We start from the raw sequence: 20,484 nt of genomic DNA, 5'->3' as shown, positions 1-20,484 counted from the left end.
AGAAAGATGTCATTTATTTCCTGTGCCAACCGTTATTCACTTCAGGGTTTTATATGGGTCTGAGTTGGCATCCCTGAGCCTTGAGAACCTCATCTGTTAGATGGGGACAGTGCCTCTTTCTCAGGGGCTTATTCAAATGAACGGGATGTCATATATTGAGTATCCTTGTTAGACTTGTTGGGAACTACTTGAGTTAATTTGGGATGTTATAGTAAAGATACTCAGATATGTAACCATAGTGCCTGTCTAGGAAGTATGGGAAGGTCACGTGGCCCTCAGACACTTCAGAAACCCTCTGAACTTCCCAGTGTTGGTCCTTGTCTCACATGGCCTGGGAAGTACCAAGGTAGGCCTTTCAATGATCAGAAACTCATCAAATAATCACTAACATATCAAACCCTAACCCTCGACTTTTCTCAACTGCCATGTAGCTATTACTCAAAGTCACCACTAGAGGGCAAGAAACTTACATTTTCAATAACAGACTTAAAAAAAAAAAATAGGCTGTGAGCATGGCCTGTGAACATGGTAGAGTGCTTGCCTACCATGCATAAAGCCTTGGGTTCGATTCCTCCATACCACATACACAGAAAAAGCCAAAAGTGGTGCAGTGGCTCAAGTGGTAGAGCGCTAGCCTTGGGAAGGCCCAAGGACATTGCCCAGGCCCTGAGTTCAAGCCACAGGACTAGCAAAAAAAAGTTAACATCATTTTAGTAGCTTTAAGAAGTCTGTGCCGGGCACAGTGGCTCATGTCTGTAATCCTAGCTATTCTGGAGGCTGAGATCTGAGGATCGCAGTTCAAAGCCAGCCGGGGATAAGTTCAGGAGACTTATCTCCAATTAACCACTAGAAAACAGGAAGTGGTGCTGTGACTCAAAGGGTAAGGTGGTAGCCTTGAGCTGAAGAGCTCAGAGTCAGCGTCCAGGCTCAAAGTTCAAGTCCTATGACTGGCAAAAAAAAAAAAGAAAGGTTGTCCTAAGGGTATTGTTTCAACATGCCAGTTTATGAGGATAGTGTGTTGTTAAGTTCTTCCACAGTGGAGTTTTCTTAAATGGGTAAGCAGGAAAAGCTCTGATTACTGGAATAATAAATGAATAGGTAATATTTGTGGCACATTTTCTAAAGTCCAGAAAAGCTCCCCTAGACACTTCTTTTTGTTTTTTTTTTAGTGGATCATGGGACTTGAACTCTGGGCCTGGGTGCTGTCCCTGAGCTCTACAGCTCAAGGCTACTGCCCTGCTTCTTGAGCCACAGCGCCACTTCCAGTTTTCTGGAAGGTTGTGGGCCTGGATGCTGTCCAGCTCTTCAGCTCAATGCTACCACTCTACCACTTAGCCACAGTGCTACTTCTGGTTTTCTGGTGTTTAATTGGAGATAAGAGTCTCATAGACTTTAGTGCTCAGGCTGGCTTTGAACCTTGATCCTCAGATCTCAGCCTCCTAAGAAGTTAGTATTTCAGATGTGAGCCACCTCCTGTCTTAGACACTTTTTATTTTTCCCAGTCCTGGGCTTGAACTCAGGGCCTGAGCACTGTCCTTGAGCTTTCTCAAGGCTAGAACTCTACCACTTGAGTCACAGCACCACTTCTGGCTATTTTTCTATGTATGTAGTACCAAGGAATCAAACCTAGGTCTTCGTGCATGCTAGGCAAGCATTCTACCACTAGGTCAATGTTTATTCACTTGTCTGTATCAGGAATATTCCAGCAGCTGAATAAGTACTTGAATGAAGTAAAAAAAAAATATATATATATATATATATATATATATGCTGACTTCAGAACCTAAAGGTAGGAACCATTGTAGTACATTGCATGTTTTGTCATTGTTTACAAAACTTATAGGGCTTTGTTGTTGTTGTTGTGGGGCTTGAACTCTGAGCCTGGGCGCTGTCCCTGAGCTCTTCAGCTCAAGGCTACTGCCCTACCCCAGTCTTCAGATCTCCGCCTCCTGAGTAGCTAGGGTTATAGGCATGAGACACCAGTACCCGGCAGTGTCTATTTCTAGACACTAGGTTTGGGTATTCTATACTATTCCTTTGATAATTTTGACATTTTATGCTTTATTTGGGGGAAAACTGAACTTTTGTAGAAAGTAAATGGTAGTCATTAAAATTGTTTTCAAATGGTGTAGTGTCTGTTTTGCAGATGCTTTTAGATATTAAGTTTGCTTGTCCTATTGTTTTCCTTCAATAGCTTTTCTATATTTTATTTGGGAGGAAACTTCTTTTGTAGAGTGTGAAAAACATTGCCAAAACTAAATCAATAAACACTTCTTGTATTACCTGAATTATAGGTATTATAATTAACCTGGATGAACTTGTGAACTTATGTTCCAACAAATACTAATCACACACCAAGCACTATCCTAAGGACTTTTGCACGCTTACAAAGGTGTTATTGGCCACTAAATTGTTTACCTTAAAACAGTGAATTTTATACCATGTTAGTTTTAGGTCTGTAAAAAGCTTAAGGTGTTTGGGCGTGGTGGATCATGCCTATAATCCGGGCTAGGTAGGAGGTGTAGATCACAGAATTCATAGTCTCAGGCCAACCTAGACAAAAAGTATGAGACACTACCTGAAAGATAACTAAAGCAACAAGCTAGGGGCATGGCTCAAATGACAGTGAGAAATGAAGTTTAAAACCAGTGTTACCAACATAAAATACTGAAGTCAAGCACTAAATTCTACCCACATATGAAGGTGGAGACCATCCTTCTGGTTAACATATAACCAATGACTCTCATTTGATTCTGTTACTCTGTATATTTTTTAAAAGGGAATAAAAGATCAAAGAACTCTCTAAGAAGATAACAATATTCCGGTAGAAAAATGATAAGATTCCTTTGAACATTATCACAACTCAGTTTGATAACGGCCACAAAATGATCTGAGTTACACTGTGTCCTCCTCCCCACTTACACTGTGAAAATGCTAAGGCTGAAATTTGATCTTGCTTCATTCAGATTTTGGTTAATGTAAAAGCAGGTCATTTGACAGAATATTAACCCAGTGGCTAGTATCTTCATGAAAAGGGAGAAATTGGACCCAGAGATCTACAGAGAAAACACATGAAGATGAAGGCCAAAAGTAGGAGATATTATCCTCCTTCTCCTCCTCTTTCTCCTCTTCCACTACCTTGACCTCTCCTCTTCTCCTCCCCTTCCTCCTCTTTCTCCTCCTCCTCTGCCACCAGCCTCTTCCTCCTATTCCTCTTCCTTCTCCTCCTCCTCCTCCTTCTCTTCCTCGTCCTCCTCCTCCATCGCTTTCCTTTTCTGCTTTGCAATAAGACCTCACTATGTATTCCAGAAGGAACCAACCCTGTTAATACCTTGATCTTACATGTCTAGCCTCCAAAACCATAATATAAAATGGAAAATAAAGGGAGGAAAAACTCCAGAATGTTGTTTAACCTACCCATTGTGTGAGGTTTTCGTTATGTTGACTTCAGCAAGCTAACAAATTGGTGGTGATTTCTCCTCCACTGCCAGCTCATCCTCTTTAAGTGTCTTGGGTGACTGGTGATCTATATGTATATGTATATTATGTATATTAGAAGCCAACAGAATCCAGAAAGAAATTGTACACTATGATCAAGTAGGCTTCATCCTACAGATGCAAGTCTGGGTTAACATTCACAAATCAATCAATGTAATACATCATATCAATAGAGTTAAGGATAAGAATCATATGATAATTTCTCTGGATGCGAAGAAGGCATTTGACAAAATACAACATCCATTCATGTTGAAAGCACTAGAAAAAGTAGGAATAAGAGGTACATTCCCTAAAATAATTAAAGCCATATATGACAAACTTACAGCCAGCATTATACTAAATGGTGAAAGACTGGAACCATTTACCTTAAAATCAGGTACCAAACAGGGATGCCCACTCTCTCCACTTCTCTTCACTATAGTGCTAGAACCCTTATCCAGAGTAATAAGGCAAGAAAAGGATATCAAAGGGATCCACATAGGGAAAGAAGAAATTAAACTATCCCTATTCACAGACGACATGATCCTCTACTTGAGTGATCCAACAAACTCCACTCCCAAACTCCCAGAATTAATAAACTACTTTAGCAAAGTGGCAGGATACAAAATTAACCTTTAGAAGTCAGTAGCCTTCTTGTACACCAACAATACACAAACAGAAGGCCAAATCAAGAAAATGATTCCATTCACAATAGCCCTCAAAAGAATAAAATACTTAGTAATTAACTTAACCAGAGATGTAAAGGAATTATTTAATGAAACCTATAAAAGCCTAACAAAAGAAATTAAAGAGGACACCAGGAAATGGAAAGACATCCCATGCTCAAGGCTGGGGAAAACCAACATAATGAAAATGGCTATACTGCCAAAATTGATATACAAATTCAATGCAATCCCCGTCAAAATCCCAAAGACATTCTTTACTACTGAAACAGAAGATACAATCCAAAGGTTCATATGGAACAAGAAAAGACCTAGAATAGCCAAAACAATTCTAGGCAAAAACAGCAATGCAGGTGGTATTACAATACCAGACTTCAAACTCTACTATAGAGCCATAATAACAAAAACAGCATGGTATGGGCACAAAAATAGACCAGAAGATCAATGGAACAGAATGGAAGATCCAGAAATGAACCACATACCTATAGTCAACTTGTATTTGACAAAGGAGCCAAAGATATACAGTGGAACAAACACAGTCTATTTAGTTATTGGTGCTGGCAAAACTGGGCAGCCACATGTAGAAAACTAAAAATTGACCCTAGCCTTTCGCCATGCACAAGCATTAACTCAAAGTGGATGAAAGACCTCAATGTCAGACCGGAAACCATGAAACTGCTACATGATAAAGTAGGAGAGACACTGGAACTCATAGGCACAGTCAACAGATTCCTGAACAGAATCCCAGGGTCACAACAGATTGGAGAGAGGCTCAATAAATGGGACTACCTAAAAATACAAAGTTTCTGCACAGATAAAAGCATAGCCACAAAAGTAGAGAGACAGCCAACCAACTAGGAAAATATATTTACCAATAATACATCTGACAAATGCTTAATATCCAGTATCTACAGTGAACTCAAGAAACTAATCTCCCCCCCCCAAACCCAACAAACCATTCACGAAATGGGCAAGGGAACTAAAGAGAGATTTATCAAAAGAAGAGATTAAAATGGCAGAAAAGCATGAGAAAATGCTCATAATCCATGGTCATAAAGGAAATGCAAATAAAAACAACCCTAAGATACCACCTTACCCCAACAAGAATGGCCAAGATTTTGAACTCAGACAATGACAGATGCTTGCGGGGTTGTAGAGAAAAAAGAACCCTACTACACTGCTGGTGGGAATGTAAACTAGTTCAGCCACTCTGGAAAGCAGTGTGGAGGTTTCCTAAAGAACTGAAAATTGACCTTCCCTATGATCCCGCCATGCCACTCCTGGGCATCTATCCTGAACATCATAACCCAGGATATGATAAGGACACCTGCTCAGCTATGTTCAGCTCTGCACTGTTCACAATAGCCAAGTGATGGAAACAATCCATATGCCCTACTGCAGATGAATGGATACAGAAAATGTGGTATATATACACAATGGAATTCTACATAGCCAACAGACAAGATAAAATAATGGCATTTGCAGGGAAGTGGATGAATCTAGAGCGAATCATGTTGAGTGAGACAAGTCAAGACCAAAGGAACAAAAGGCACATGGTATCCTTAGTATGTGGCTAATAGATTCAAACAGTACAAGAGTGAGGACTCAATATTTGCGTACCCAATGCTATGGACATGGTACCGGAAATATAAACACAACTACATAGACATAAAAACTTATGACTCCATAGACATAATGTTTTATTACATACTAATATGTATCTATGATATACAAACCCTTAGCCTAATTTTGATTATGTTCTAAAAACTAAGTGCCAGTGATTGTATATAGAGATTCCCTTCTTGAATACTTGTTTGTTAAATACGTCATTTGAAATATGATGTAAAACTCAATGTTAATAAAATCTTTAAAAAAAAAAAAAAACCTCCAGAATGTTGTTTAACCTACCCATGTGTGAGGTTTTTGTTATGTTGACCTTAGCAAGCTAACACATTGGTGGTGATTTCTCCTCCACTGCCAGCTCATCCTCTGTAAGTGTCTTGGGTGACTGGCGGTCTTTGTGTATATTAGAACTAAAGAAAGGACTTCCTTGACCAAGTAGAGCAAGGATAGGTCAGAGTTTCTGTAAGAAAGGGGGCAGGGAGCTGGCATCTTTAGAGATAGGTTGGCCAGCAAGGGATAAAGGTGTACCTAGCCACAGGCAAGATAAACACCGGCTTTACTGCTAGGTTGGAAAATGCCAAGCCCACAACAGTTCATAGCATGGGAAATGTTACAGGTGGGGCTGGCAGGAGGCCCAGGGGCCCAGCCCTAGGTTCTATCCCCCATGGCAGACTTTGGGACTGGGTTTTTCACTGGGTTGTGTGTTTAGGACCGAGTGGAGATCTTTGTGTTGAATTCTCCTAGCACAGGGTACTGCAGGAACATTCGGTGCTCAGCTTTGGAGGCACAGGAAACTGCAAACCAATCCAGCAGGTTCTGATGAACCACCAAGGCTAGTCCAAAATTGTGTAAGCTGAGCAGGTGCCTGGCACTCGCGAGCCCAGCTCCCACTCTGCCAGAAAACAGGGTACCTTACTGGAGCTCTTGGAATTGGAATATACTTTGAGATCCAGCAGAGAAAGCCTTGGCATAAGAGACCTGAAGCTATTAGCACCCCAGCTGCTAGCACCTGCCTTTCTCCTCAGCTCCCCACTCCTGGCTTCTCCAGTTCACCTCCCGCTCCTGGCTTTCCCCTGCTCCTACTCTCACCTGATTTATTAATCCCCTCTTGTCACTATTTCCTTCTCCCTCTTCTATTTCTTTTTTGCCCCCCTATTTAATCCTTCCTCAAAAGGGACATTTCTTTTCTTCTTTCCTCCCTCTTCCCACCTCCCTACTTTTCCTCTCTTCAACCTCTCCCTTTTCCTCCCTTCTTTTGTCTCCTCCTTTCCTTTTTTTTCCCTCCCTCCTTCCTTCCATAGTACTAGGGTCAGGCAGGTACTAGGCCACTTGAGTTTCCTTCCCTCGATTTTCAGTCTTCTCTCCACCCTGCCTGCTCACCTTTCCACCCACCTTTTGGCCCCATCATCCCCCCTCCTTCCCGCTGCTTTCCCCTTCCTTCCTTATCCCTTTACTTCCTGCCCCCTGCCTCACACCTCACCATTTACTTTTCTCCCGGATCCCGGATGAAGGGGTTGGCCTGTCCCTGCCTTGCTCTGCCCCACTTCTGGCAGCTCCGGGCTCCATTCATGGCTGAGAGCTCTGGGATTCAGGCCCCTGGCCAAGGGCCCTCTGTCAACATCCAGTTTCTGCGAGCCCAGTATGAAGGCCTGAGGAGGCAGCAGAGGACCCGGGCCCACCTCCTGGTTCTCCCCAAAGGTAGGGCTGGGCAAGGAGGGGACTGGTGGTGTGTGGAACAGATGGCTGAGCTTCCTGCATTGCAGAGCCTGAACTCTGTCAGCTTCCTAACAGGGAAGAGCAGAGCTGCTTCTGGCCTAGTCCAAACCAGAACCAGACCAAACAAGACTGGGTAAGGGCAATTCAGCCCAGCCTGTCCCAGGGCCAAATGAAAGGGGCCTCAGCCAGTGGTGCCATGCCAGGCTTTCCGCTTCTGATCTTGCTTGACTGGTCAGCCTGAGAGCTGGGCTTGGGCCCCATTGCTGGGCGGGGGAAGGTGGGGTTTCTGCTTGCTGCCTAGATCGAACAAAAGGACCTCCAGCAAACGAGAGAGATCCATTTTTTTGGGGGGAGGGGGTGATTTTTCCCCAACATTCTTGCAACTGGCTGCTACAGAGTAAACCCAGGGCTCAGGGACTCACCAGGCACCCGGGCTCATCTAGCCTCCTGCAGCCATGGGGAAGGTTGGAGCCGAGAGAAAAGCACTTCCTCCTGGCAGAAAGAAGCTCCTACCTTAGGGAATTCAAAGTTCATCCTGAGAGAAGTCCAGGTACATGGGGCTTAGAGAGTAAGCTGTTGTCATTTCTAGCCTTCTTCCTAGAATGGAGAGGAGATCACGGGAGAAGGGAGGTCTGTGAAAGGTCAAAGGCATTCCCGGAGAGCTTTTGCAATTATGTGTCATTAGTTCCATAGACAACTCTCTTCTGTGATCTATGTTCTGCTGGACCAGGTTGGAGGGGAGCCAGGGGGTAGAGGCTCCTCACTACTCAGGACTGGAAGTAGTCTTCAAAAGGCCAACAAAAGGAGGGTTTGGGGAGATGAAAAGATCTCCTCAGAGCTAGAGGAGACTTCTTCATTACTTGGGCTGTTACCAAATGGGATCCAGTTGAAGCAAACTAGAGTAGCCAGTTAGGAGAATCTCTGCAGGGCATAAGCTGGAGAGCTCCTACAGCCCTAATCTCCCTTCGTGCAGTCATTCAGCAATCATTCATTAAGTTAACCCCCATTTGATGAAAACATCATGTTTAACAGACTTGCTAATCAGACTCACAAATCCATTTGCTCACCAGGAATTATTCAAATGCATCTCAGACCCAGTATAGTTTTGATACAAGGTTTTATTAGCTAGCCCCAACTAGCCTCAAACTTAAGATCTGCCTCCTTCATTCTCCCAAGTGCCAGAATTATAGATGTGTTTCACCATGTGTAGTTCCAAATTAGATTTAAAAGACACACATAGTATGAATGTCCCAACTGGACATGGTGGTACATACATGGTGGCATTCTCTGCTACTCAGGTGGCAAAGGCAGGAGGCATGCTGGTTTGGAATGAACCCAGTAAAAGATAGTAAGAGGTAGTCAAACATTAAGTCAGCATAAATTATTGGGGATGTAGTGCAAATGGGAAAGCACTTATTTAGTGTGAGGCCTTAGTTCACTTCCCAGTAGTACAAAAAAGAAAAAGAAAAAAAAATCTTGTGCTTTTTGCTTGCATAGAGATAGAGCAGGTGTGATTCTGAAGGCATGGAGGAAACCCCCACAGAAGGTCCTGCTCTGAGACCAAAGGCTCTGGGTACCCCCCTCCCCCCCCACTGCTTGCTCTCTCCCATGTCCTCTGTGGACCCTGGCTGAACTGACAGTTGAGCAGGGCCTGCTATGAATTTATAGCCCTGCTTGTCCTTCCTGAGCCCTTTCCTGGTAGACTCTCAATGGGAGAGGATTCCAGCTCCCAGGTTCTCCCATTATGCACTGCACCTCCCCTGTTTTTATGTGAGTGCTTAGTATTTTGAACATTGTAAAGGTTTTTCTGCATTTTGCATTGACTATAGAGTGGTTTCAAAGAAGTTGTCTTCAGTTTTTCCACTGGAGTTCATGTACAGGGCAGTCAATGTTTGCATAGATAGCCTGCCTCTAGTCTGTCTCTTTTGTTTCTTTTAGACTCCTGGAACTGAATGCTGGAGCTTCCTTCTGACTTTATTTCTTTAATATTAACCCTGTATCAACTTGTATGTGGTTACCCACAGGGAGTCCTGTGGTAGGAGGTGCCAGAACCCTTAGGCAACTTTGATAGCTCAGAGGGACCAAGGTTTTTCACCAGCCTCTTTCCTATAGGTAATGCCGCTCGGTCATTTCCACAAGTTTCACAAGGAACCATTATGTTGCACAGAAGGGGCTGTAAAAATGCCCTAAGCTGAGGGCTGGTGGCTCACACCTCACTATTCATGAGACTGAGCTCTGAGGTCCACATTTGAAGCTAGTCCAGACAGAAAAGCCCAGGAGACTCCTGTGTTCAATTATCCACTAAATAGCTGAAAATTGTGCCATGGCTCAAGTGGTAAAGCACTAACCTTGAGCTTAAAAGTTCAGGAACATCCAGATTCTGAGTTCAAGCCCCAAGATGGCACACACACAATAAAAGTTCCTGAGAAAGGAGACATGTCTACCTTTATAATTCTGAAGCTAGTTCAGAGAAGCAGCAACAAACCCAGAGTATATGGACTAGAAGAAAAATAATGGTTAGTTCTCTACACTCTACATGAGCTACCTTAGGAAACAGCTTCTCTCTTTGTCTTGAGTGGTAAATTATCTGATGCTAGGATACAATGCTCTCCAAGTTAAGCCCTAAATTAAAAATAAGCTTTCCTCCAGTGCATACATATGAATCCATGCATGTGTAACATTGGTGTGAAAAAGTACCAAAGAAATTTAGCTCAAAAGGAAGCAAGTTTTACACTGACTCAGACTCTCAGGCCATGACTCAGGTTTCAGTCCATGGTCTGTCTGTGGTGGGCCAGGCTGCTTTAGGTCTGTGACAGTTCCATGTGTCAGGACAGGAGACTGTGATGAAGGACATTGGTCACCTCGTGGTGGCCAGGAAACAAAGAGGGAGAATGAGACTGGAGGCTCTTCCAATGAGCCTCCCTGAAGTTTACACAATTACCAAATAATACTACAATCTAGTGACCAAGACATTAACTCATGGGCCTCTGGAAGACCTTTCTGTCCATCCATCTGTCTGTCTTTCTCCATATATATAATGAATAAGTAATTATGTGAAAGTGTGTATGTTGAGGACATTAGGTGTGTGTATGTGTGTGTGTGTGTGTGAGAGAGAGAGACCGAGAGAGAGAGAGAGAGAGAGAGAGAGAGAGAGAGAGAGAGAGAGAGAGAGAGAGAGAGAGAGAGAGAGAGAGAGAGGAGATGCATGAGGTAATCATGTGTGCATGGACATTTGACCCCCTTGACATTCTAGAGCCCTAAGTGATAGCTATCCACCTTTCCTCTCAATAATGACACTGTGAACTTCTCTTCACAGGAGGAAGTCCTTCTCCTGCTGAGTCCATGATCAGTCCTGTGCGGATTAACAAGGAGAGAAGGACCTCACTGTCCCAGGAGGACACAGAGCCAGGGCTGGAAAGGATGCCAGAGGAAACGGATCGAAAGTGTCTTCAGGCACCTGAGTCAATGTGGCACACGCACCTAGAGATGCATCGTGTGGTCCAAACCTTCCACCAGGAAAATAATCATTTGATGCCAAATGATCAACTTGGAGCATCTAATCAGAGGCTCCCTCCTGAGGGCGACCCACACTCACATGGAAACAGTCAGAAGACCCAGCCGGAGGCAGCTCAGCACCCATGTCACAGGACTGCTACCCAAACAAAGGAAGTGGAATCCAAGTTAAAAGCCAGCATTCAGTGTTCCCCTTTTATAACAAACCCACACAGGCCTGGCAAATCGGCTCACTACCCCTTTCCCCAGAGGAAAACACCCAGGATCTCCCAGGCTGCCCGCAACCTGGGCTTATATGGCCCTGCCTCAAATTTTGGACTTAGCCAGATGTCTCAGCCTTGAGGCCATCTACAGACTCATCAAAAACAGATCAAAGAGGCAGAGCCCTAACTAGAGCTATGAGAAAGAATGGCATCAATACTACTGTTGATCATGAAATTCACAGTGGGAACAGTCTTCCAGAATATGCGCCTGCAGCCCCAGTCAGATGGTTCACCATCCATTCAGAATGGAAGAGTACTGGCTGATCAGTGCCATCCCACTCTGCGCATATAAAAAGATACCACTAAGGAGCCTTGCATGCCATGGAGTGGGGGATGGGGGTGCAGAACACCTAATCCATCCCAAAAGAACATCTGCTCCCTAGGAGTGGAGAATTTTGAGACATCAAGTAGGAACTCTAGCCAAGAGAATGCCTAGCAATGCCATTCAGGAGACCATCTAATTTTCAGTACTTCCTGACTCCTCATATATTCTGGGTGGGGGGAGAATGAGCTCAGAGAATTCAGGACCCTTTATGGGTTATTGCATCTGAAGACTTAGTATATTCAGTAGTAGTGACTACAGCATTTCCTTGTGAACCTCCTGAAGTATGGTTATCCTGGGTAAAGAGAGTCATGGCAATGCCACCTATCATGATGTGTGCTTAGGGTTGTCAGCTGCCACCAAGGCTGTATGTTCCAGCCTCATGGTGGATTTATTTCCTTCTCACTTTTACTCTCTTCCTTCTTTTTTTCATTTTGTTTATTGCGGGGGCTTGAATTTAGGGCACTCTACCACTTTGAGCTATAGTATCACTTTCAGTTTTCTGGTGATTGACTGGAGATAAGAGCCTCACAGACTTTCCTGCCTTGGCTGGCTTTGAACCACAATCCTCACATCTCAGCCTCCAGAGTAGCTAGGATTACAGGCAAAAGCCACAAGGATTCAGCTTCTTCTTTCTTCTTTTTCAACTGTTTTTCACTCTGCAAATTTTCATAATTAAAAAAAAAAAACTATCAGGGCTGGGAGTTTGGCCTAGTGGTAGAGTGCTTGCCTAGCATGCACAAAGACCCGGGTTCGATTCCTTGGTACCACATACGTAGCAAAAAGCTGTGGCTCAAGTGGTAGAGCTCTAGCCTTGAGAAAATCCAGGGACAATGCTCAGGCCCTGAGCCCTAGCCCAGGACTGGCAAAAAAAACCCCCAAAACTATCCGTCATTGAAGATATATAATGATAGGTACATAAATAACGAAAGACTGAATGGTGATTATAATAATGATGATGCTGATGCTTGGAAAACAAAAGCTCCTAGAAATTTCCCTCTTCTCATCCTAGCTAAGATCACTTAGAAGTCTTTCTTGGGATCAAATATGTGTTTTAGATCTAGAATAAAATTAATTAGGTGCGGCCAGGAGTTTGGCCTAGTGGTAGAGTGCTTGCCTAGCATGCTCAAAGACCTGGATTCGGTTTCTTGGTACCACATACATAAAAAAAAGCTGGAAGTGGTGCTGAGGCTCAAGTGGTAGAGTTCTAGCCTTGAGAAAATGCAAGGTCAGTGCTCAGGCCCTGAGCTAAAGCCCAGGACTGGCAAAAAAAAAAAATGAATTAGGTGTTGCTTGAGTTGTGGTAAAGAGAGCCTGTGGTTAGAGGGCAATTTTTGTAAACAATTTTAGTTTAATCAGATCTCACCTGATATTTAATCAGATCTCACCTGATATTTTCTCTTTGTATACCTGTTTCTCCTAAATGGACCAGCAGAAATACACTCCAGTTTGTAAATCCATTACGATTCCTTTTGTAAATGAGTCTTAAGTGCAATTGTTTTTAAGCTTCTGGTGAAAATTATGGAAACTTTCTGAAAGAAACCTTGTCTGTTACTTTTTGTCTGAAAGAGTCTTACAAGCTCCGCCTCTTGGTGTAGATTTTATTTTTCTTTCTTCCTTGTTCCCCAGACTCCTGCAAGTCTAGTAGCACGTGCAGGGCACCTGTGTCCTGTGTAGGAGATGGCAGAGAGCATGTGGGATGGAGAGCTACTTTTTGACCTCTGATTGGACCCAGTTACTTAACCTCTCCGTTTAGAGTCCATTCTTGGTCATGTAAGGGAGATAATTTTTGGTTTCCAAAGGTTTAGTGATACTGTGTGTTAAAGTTCCAAGCACTCTCAATAAGAGACTGGTGTGTGTGTGTGTGTGGTGCCACTCCTGGGGCTTGAACTCAGCACGTAGGCTCTGACCCTTAGCTTTTTTGGTCAAGACTGGTGTTCTACCACTTGGGTCACAACTCCACTTCTGGCTTTTGGATACTTCACTGAAGATAAGAGTCTCATAGACTTTTCTGCCCAGGCTAGCTTTGAACTGAGCCTCAGATCTCAGATCAGATACTCAGATCAGACCTCAGCCTCCTGAGGAGCTCAGATTACAGGCATGAGCCATCAAAAGGTTTTATACACATGTACATACAGATATATATGCATGTGTACATAGGTATGCAGGTATAAATATGCATATCTGTACATGTGTGTACATGTGTGTACAGATATAAGCTTCCAGGGCTACTAACTGCGCTGCCAAGAGCATTGGACCGGAACAACCTGTTTCTCAGTCAACACACACAAATGTCCATACACTCCTAACAAACTTGTCTTCCTACCAACTCCTCGACAGGCAAAGTGCTCAGATTACTGTGGGGCTCTCACAGGAACAGGGCTGGGTGTTCTTTCCTGTTGCCAGAACTGGAGCTAACCTCTCCAGGTTATCTCTCAGGGCTAGCAGGATCCAGAGAAGGTGGGAAGCCTCTTAAACTTCTACATGGGGGAGTCTTTTTCCAGGAGCATGGAAGGTGGGGGGGTCCCTAAAATCATGGAAACTTTGATGGATGCCAGACCTGTGATGGGTGCCACATGACTTGCTGCACCAAATGTCTCCATCTTGTCTGGCAGGAGGCAGGTGCCTCAGGGTCTAATTGCCTGGCTGCACGGGTACACGGTGACATTTGCAGGGTTATCAGCCAGTTACAGATTTCACCCTGGGGGAGGGGCCGAGAGAGAGGAGGGTGGTTTTTCTCAGCTGGGAACAGAGAAGGTCTTTTAAACCTGTAGCTGCTACTAACCTGGCTGGGTGGTCTTTGTCATCGTCATTATCGTGGGGGGCACAGTCAGGATTGTCATTGAGGTAGCACTCTTCCTCCTCCTCCTCCTCCTCTTCCTCCCCCCCTCCTCTCTCCTTCCTCTTTTTACTCCTCCTTCCCCCACCCCCACCCGGCCCTCCTCCCTTCTCTGCTGGGTTCCTCCCTAAGCTAGTTCAGTATGGTTCCCTAACCTTTCAGTCACTTCTTGTTATTAAAGCTGAACATCCCACTTCTTAAGACGTAGAACTTTCTAAATTTAAAACTCCATCTCAGAGTCGAGTCAGATCCACCAATAGCCTCCCACTGCCCTGTCCCCTGTTCTGTACTTTTCAGCTGGAGAAGAGGGGGTATGGTCTTCTCCCTCACAGCTGATTCTTGCTACTCTTGCTCCAAAAGGCATGCAGCCTTGTGGTAGGGAGACTAGGAAGGAAACACGAAAAATGAAACTCAGCCACATTCCAGAGTCCAGCCTCTTCTTTATGACTTCTTCCCTTCTGCATTTCCTGGAAGCCCCCTTCAGACAGAAGACCTTAGTGCTTTTAATTAGAAGCCAGAGAGAACTGGAGAATATTTTCTAAATACTTCTTCCTAAAACCCAGCCTTTTCCCTAAAAGCCTTTGCAGTGGCAGGTAACCCTCCCTGCTCTACACAAATGTCCTTTTGTGCCACTTCTTTATTGTTGAAAGAGATCGGAATCACTCATTGTGTTTCCAGTCTGACCCCAGATTCCTGGAAGCCTTACACACACACACACACACACACACACACACACACACACACACACACACACGGTGACTGACTTCCTCCCACAGCTAATGAACCCCATGCTTCCTCACCACAGTGGGTTCCAGGGACTGAACATATCATTTGATTCTTAGCCTTTGATGTGTGGCAATTATAAAGTTCCCCTTTGGGGCCAGGAGTTTGGCCTAGTGGTAGAGTGATTGCAGGGCATGCATGAAGACCCAGGTTCAATTCCTCAGTCCCACATACATAGAAAAAAGCCGGAAATGGTGCTGAGGCTCAAGTAGTAGAGCTCTAGCCTTGAGAAAGTCCAAGGACAGTGCTCTGGCCCTGAGCTCAAGCCCAGGATTGGCAAAAAAAAAAAAAAATAAGTTCCCTTCTCCACTTCCATTCAGAAAGATGAGATACTCGCCATAAATTAATGCTTTCTCCTCTCCTTTGTCTGTTCCCTGATGGTTCTACTCCCTGGCTAGGTTGCCATCCACCCCCTGAGTTCCCTAAATCCAGGATTACAATCAAGACTTGGACACACACCAACCCTCAGTCTTACCCTAAGAAGTAGAAGGAGGAAATGGACAATTGTGGGGAAGGCTGTGGCTTCTGCCAACCCAACTTGAAGAACCTTTAAGGCGATCGTGTGCCTAAGATGAACTAGAAATCAGCATGAGGTCTGGATGCAGGTTAGGATGATTTCATTGCTCAGTGTGTCTGTTCAGAGCATTCCCCTTCTGGTGTGGGTGGGTCTTGGAATTGTCGATATCCCTACTTGACTTTTTTTGCAGGAAGTAGGGGAGAAAAGATGCAGGAGGTGCTTCTGTGGAAAGCAGCTCCAAGTCTCATTTTTATCACAACGGCTCTGTGAATGGAAAGATCAGGAAAGGATCAATCCAACATACAGCTCCTGACAGAGGTCCCGCTGTGTCCTTGAGGCCCATCTCTGAGGACCTCCTGTGGGATGCAGTAATCAAGGGAGAGAAACCTTGAGTTTCTCACTGTAGTCAGCTGTCTGACCTTCTCATGATGGGGAAGCAGAAGTAGCTTGATAACATCACGTGCTCAGCATTGTTCTTGAATGAACTAGAATAAGAATCAGGTTGTATAAGAGATGACAGAGGAAGTCTTGGGTTAGCAAGGCTTAGAGGTGGCTGACCAAGAGACACCCAAAAAGTCTCCCACTGAGCTACACTCCATAACCACATTAGTTCTAAGCAATCAGTGAGAAACTAGTTCTCCATCTGTTGTTCTGTCACCCTTAGATCCTTGTTGTTATGTGCCTTAAGAAACTAAGGTTCAGTAATATAAGGTTCAGTTTTCCATAGATGTGTTTACTGAAAACACAGTTGGCTTCATTGCCTGGATCTCTAGCAGTGGTTTTTCCCTTCAGGAATTAAGACAGACAGTAGACCAAGATTAAGAAATAGAAGTTCTAGGATTTCTGCTGGTCATAGATTTAGAAACCAAGCTCAAAATGGGAATTAGCTTATAAAATCCTGATTAAGTTTGAGTATCACTTCCTCCCTGCACTTGTTTTTTTTCCCCATAACTACAAAAGTGCAAAATATAGCAAGACGGATAGCTACAATGAGAGATGGCAGAACTTCCTCTCAGCCTTGAAAAGTGCTTTGGCTTAGCCGGAGACTCCTGTATCTTACCATGAAGGAGAAGACAAACTTCTTTATCCAGTACTTATCTCATTCACCCTGCACACATCCTGTATCATGAGAGTAGTGTTGGAGCGCTTAATGGAGACACTTTGGAGACTGTGAGTCTTGCATGAATAACCACACGAAGGTAGAAATAACTATGTTCAGATGTCCCTTAGCCATGTTAACCTGTGTCTCACTCTCCAGTCTTTCAGGGTCATGAGGCTGCTTGTCCTTGCAGTAGTTCCGTATCTCTGGGTTGCAAGCTTTGCAGTGGTAACCTGAGGGGGGGGTTCCATGCTGGCTCAACTTGTCTACCATGTTACTTAGTATGGGTTCATCTCAATGAATTAGTGTTGACCTTTTGCTTATCTCCAGAGCTGCCAGAAGTTATGAAATGTATGAATGACAGAGTAGTAATGCTGTTTAACCAGGGGTTCGTGAGTGACATTGAGATAGGTGTACCAGCCTATCTGTGATGTGATAATGATTGGGTTCATGATCTGTATCATGTTGTGGTGGGGCCTAGAGTGTGAGGGTTGCAGATATTGTCATTTTAGACTGGCCACATGGGTAGCTGAAAGGCACCCAGAAGACCAGCTTGCTGTTGGAGCCCCATACCACAAGCAGACCTGGGTTTCTAGAATTCCAGTATTTTCTAAGTACGAGTGGTGGATTAAGACCTAGAAACAAAGCATGTCCTTGTGATTCAGCAATGAAAGACAAAGAAACTTGAGCTTGAAATTTCTCCAGAATTTTTAAAAATTATTTTGCTCTATTATTGTAATTTTTTTCAAGGAGAAACCAAGTTTTATTAAGACACTGTTAGAAGAGAGACATAGTCTCATGGACTTTTCTGCCCAGGCTGGCTTTCATGATTCTTAGATCTCAGCCTCCTGACAAGCTAGGGTTAGAGGCGTGAGCCACTGCACTTGGCACGTGGTGGTTTTCATTGCAATGTTGGGAGATTCTTGTCTACTGTGGAGGGTGGGGAAAGTCTGCAGCCTCCTGAGAGGCTCATGACCCTCTTAGCAGCTTTTACTTTAGAGACCAGTGACACCTTGTGGCCACATTTCATACCTGCAGGCAAAGATGACTATCAAATGTCAAATGAAAACATTTGAGAGTTAGAATTCCATGCTTCCAGTGGCCAAGGAAGGCATTTCTGTGAGCTTCTTGCTCTTCTTGGGAAGTTATTTCTTAAGTTCCTCCTTGCAAGTGCCTGGAACCTTGTGACTATCCAGGAACATTCTCTGAGATCATTCTTGCTGTTTTTTGTTTGTTTGTTTCTAAATATCTTGTTACTTGGCTCTTCTGTCCAGAGAATATGCAATTAATTTTGTGTCTCCAACCCATAGAGAACAAATGTGAGAAGAATATCCAGGTTCAGGTCTAAGCACCATACATAAAGAGAAAGTACTCCCAGCAGCCCCTAAGATATTGTGAGCCAGGATCAAGACTGCTGTATTGGGGATAAGGTGTGGGAGGGAGGGGGAGGGCCTGCCTGCTCAAAGATTACTTCATCTTAGAGTCACCTGGAATAACTTTTAAAAATTCATACCTGAGCCCCAGCCCAAACCACTAAATATAAGTTTCAAAGCTCACCAGGTGATCCTAACATGAGTTAGGGCTGTACAACGTTCCCCTGAGCCAATTCAGAATTACTTCTTTGATATCTCAAATTATACAAGCATGCTAGTCAAACTGTTACTAGCATAGACTCACTGGAAGGAAGCCAATCCATTAAGCAAAAAGACAGCAGAGAAATTGATACACTAAGCCAATCAGAAAGTGCCAGAAAATTGCATATATGAGAGATAAGTGGTCATTGACTGGTAAGTTTGTGGCAAAAATGAAGATTCATTCTTTCCTTGGGATATTATCATAGATTGTTTTGCACTTGGATAGTTCCTGACTTTATTACACAATGGACAGACAGGTAGACCTTTCAAATGATTAATAAACTCACAGTACTGACCAAAAAAATGGCCTTCACCTGATTATTGTGAAAGACAACTTGCATGAGGTTAAGCAGGGATTTAAGCACAAGCTCTGTCTCAGTTCAGATCCTGGCTTCAAAACCTTGTTATTGAGGATGGAGGATGTGGCTCAATTTTAGTGTGCCCCTATCAACATACCCTTCCCCCCCAAATGAAGGTTACTTCTCACAGAAATAGAGGTATAAAAAGTGAGCAGACGCAGCAGTGGTACTTACTCGACACTGTTGAAAACGAACTCTACAGCTTATGGATGTGGACAGGAGGGACAAAGTGTGAGTGAGGGGTGACATTGTCCAAAAAGAAATGTACTCTTTATCTGATTTACATAACTGTAACCTCCCTGTACATCACCTTTATAATATCAATAATTTTCTAAAATGGTCATTACTGAATATTTTTTCACATTCATCACACAATGTCTTATTCCAGTGTGAATTCATCAGTGTTGAGACTAGAGCTTTGCAGCAGACTTTCCTACATTTCCTATATTCCCAAGATCTAAAACTGGTAGACAATAGGGATATAGCTTGCAGTAAAGCACTTCCCCTACATTGCACATGGACTATGGGCTTACTGAAGACAGTTTGGTGTTGAGCCAGTGCGTGTTGGCAGTTGAAAATTTTCATGCGTCCTCCCCAATTGTAGTGACTTATACATGGGGAAAAGCAAATGCACTCTCAATTGTGTTGCTTGACTTCTTGGTGTACATAAACCACTGCTAGAGAAGTTCTGATCCCACTGCAAAGTCTTCGCTAAGCTCTCTGTAGGTAAAGGGCTCTCCAGATGCCCGAAGTTTGCAGCTATTTTAGACATGTGTCTGCCCACACTGCTTCCCCAGTGTCTCTCTCCAATGTGTTCTTGGCACTGAGGAAGGTATGCAGTGAACTGTTTTCTTTGCCCCACCCAGTAGTTTCTACCTGCTGATGTTGTTTCTAGGCCAACTTCAAGTATCTCTCAAGATGGACTCTCCTATCTCACAGGGCTTGGCTTTCTGGAGAGAAAAGCCCTTGGGAGCCCTGTGACACTGTGTGCAGAGCTGTTGTCTCACCTGCTGTTCCATGACAATGACCTAAGAGGGAATGGCAGGGATGCTGTAAGTGCCAAGTCTTCTCTAGCATCATGCGGTGTGGGGATTTTGGAGCCTCATCAGAAGATTCGCTCCTTAGCTGAGTCCATGGCCACCTCCCCAAAGGTCGTGATAGCCTGAGCAGAGCCTGAGTGCAGCTGTAGCCACTGGTTTCTCTGGGGAAAGAGTGGGGACCCAGGCACCAGGCCTCTAACCTGGCACCAGTCACGGGAGGGGGGTTATGGAGCCTCAAGCTCATCTCTTACCCAGTCTGTCTTCTCTCCAGTCACCTTTTATCTTCGCTCTGCAACCCAGCACCTCTTACCTCACCATGACTGAATTTTAACAGTTCTTCCAGCTTATTTGAAGTTTCTTCCCATTTTTGTAATAGGGATGGCTGGTTCACTTCTGCTCACCATTTCGGTTAGGAAATGACAAAAAAAAAAAAAAAGAACAAGGTCTTCTATACTCAATCGAAATTGCTTTTTCTGAAAGTTTTCAAATGGTAGTTGGTTGCATCCATGGGGCTTTCTAAGATGACTGTCAGGTCCACCCACCCTCTCCACTTCCGAATTCTTTACCACCCAAGGACCTGAAGATGCCACCCACTGCAGGGCACCATATCATGTCC

At 44.0% G+C, this 20,484-nt stretch overlaps 1 protein-coding gene across 1 annotated transcript; it reads left to right on the top strand.

Moving 5' to 3' along the window:
- Nucleotides 1-6,919: 6,919 nt before the first annotated feature.
- Nucleotides 6,920-12,084, top strand: C3H9orf152 (chromosome 3 C9orf152 homolog). Its single transcript, XM_090329166.1, has 2 exons — nt 6,920-7,481; nt 10,816-12,084. Exons 1-2 carry the CDS (start codon nt 7,289-7,291, stop codon nt 11,352-11,354), a joined length of 732 nt encoding a protein of 243 aa, XP_090185292.1. The 5' UTR covers nt 6,920-7,288; the 3' UTR covers nt 11,355-12,084.
- The last annotated feature ends 8,400 nt before the right edge of the window (nt 12,085-20,484 follow it).

This window comes from Megascapheus bottae, chromosome 3 (genome assembly GCF_031878675.1).
Source record: "Megascapheus bottae isolate mThoBot1 chromosome 3, mThoBot2.hap1, whole genome shotgun sequence".
Taxonomy (NCBI): domain Eukaryota; kingdom Metazoa; phylum Chordata; class Mammalia; order Rodentia; family Geomyidae; genus Megascapheus; species Megascapheus bottae.
This window is presented reverse-complemented; position numbering and strand designations above follow the sequence as displayed.

Bases quoted from the DNA above. Each gene is read 5' to 3' on its own strand.
- C3H9orf152 (XM_090329166.1), top strand. From the start codon at position 7,289: ATGAAGGGGTTGGCCTGTCCCTGCCTTGCTCTGCCCCACTTCTGGCAG. The intron at 7,482-10,815 runs GTAGGGCTGGGC...TTCTCTTCACAG, and splicing joins CCTCCTGGTTCTCCCCAAAG to GAGGAAGTCCTTCTCCTGCT.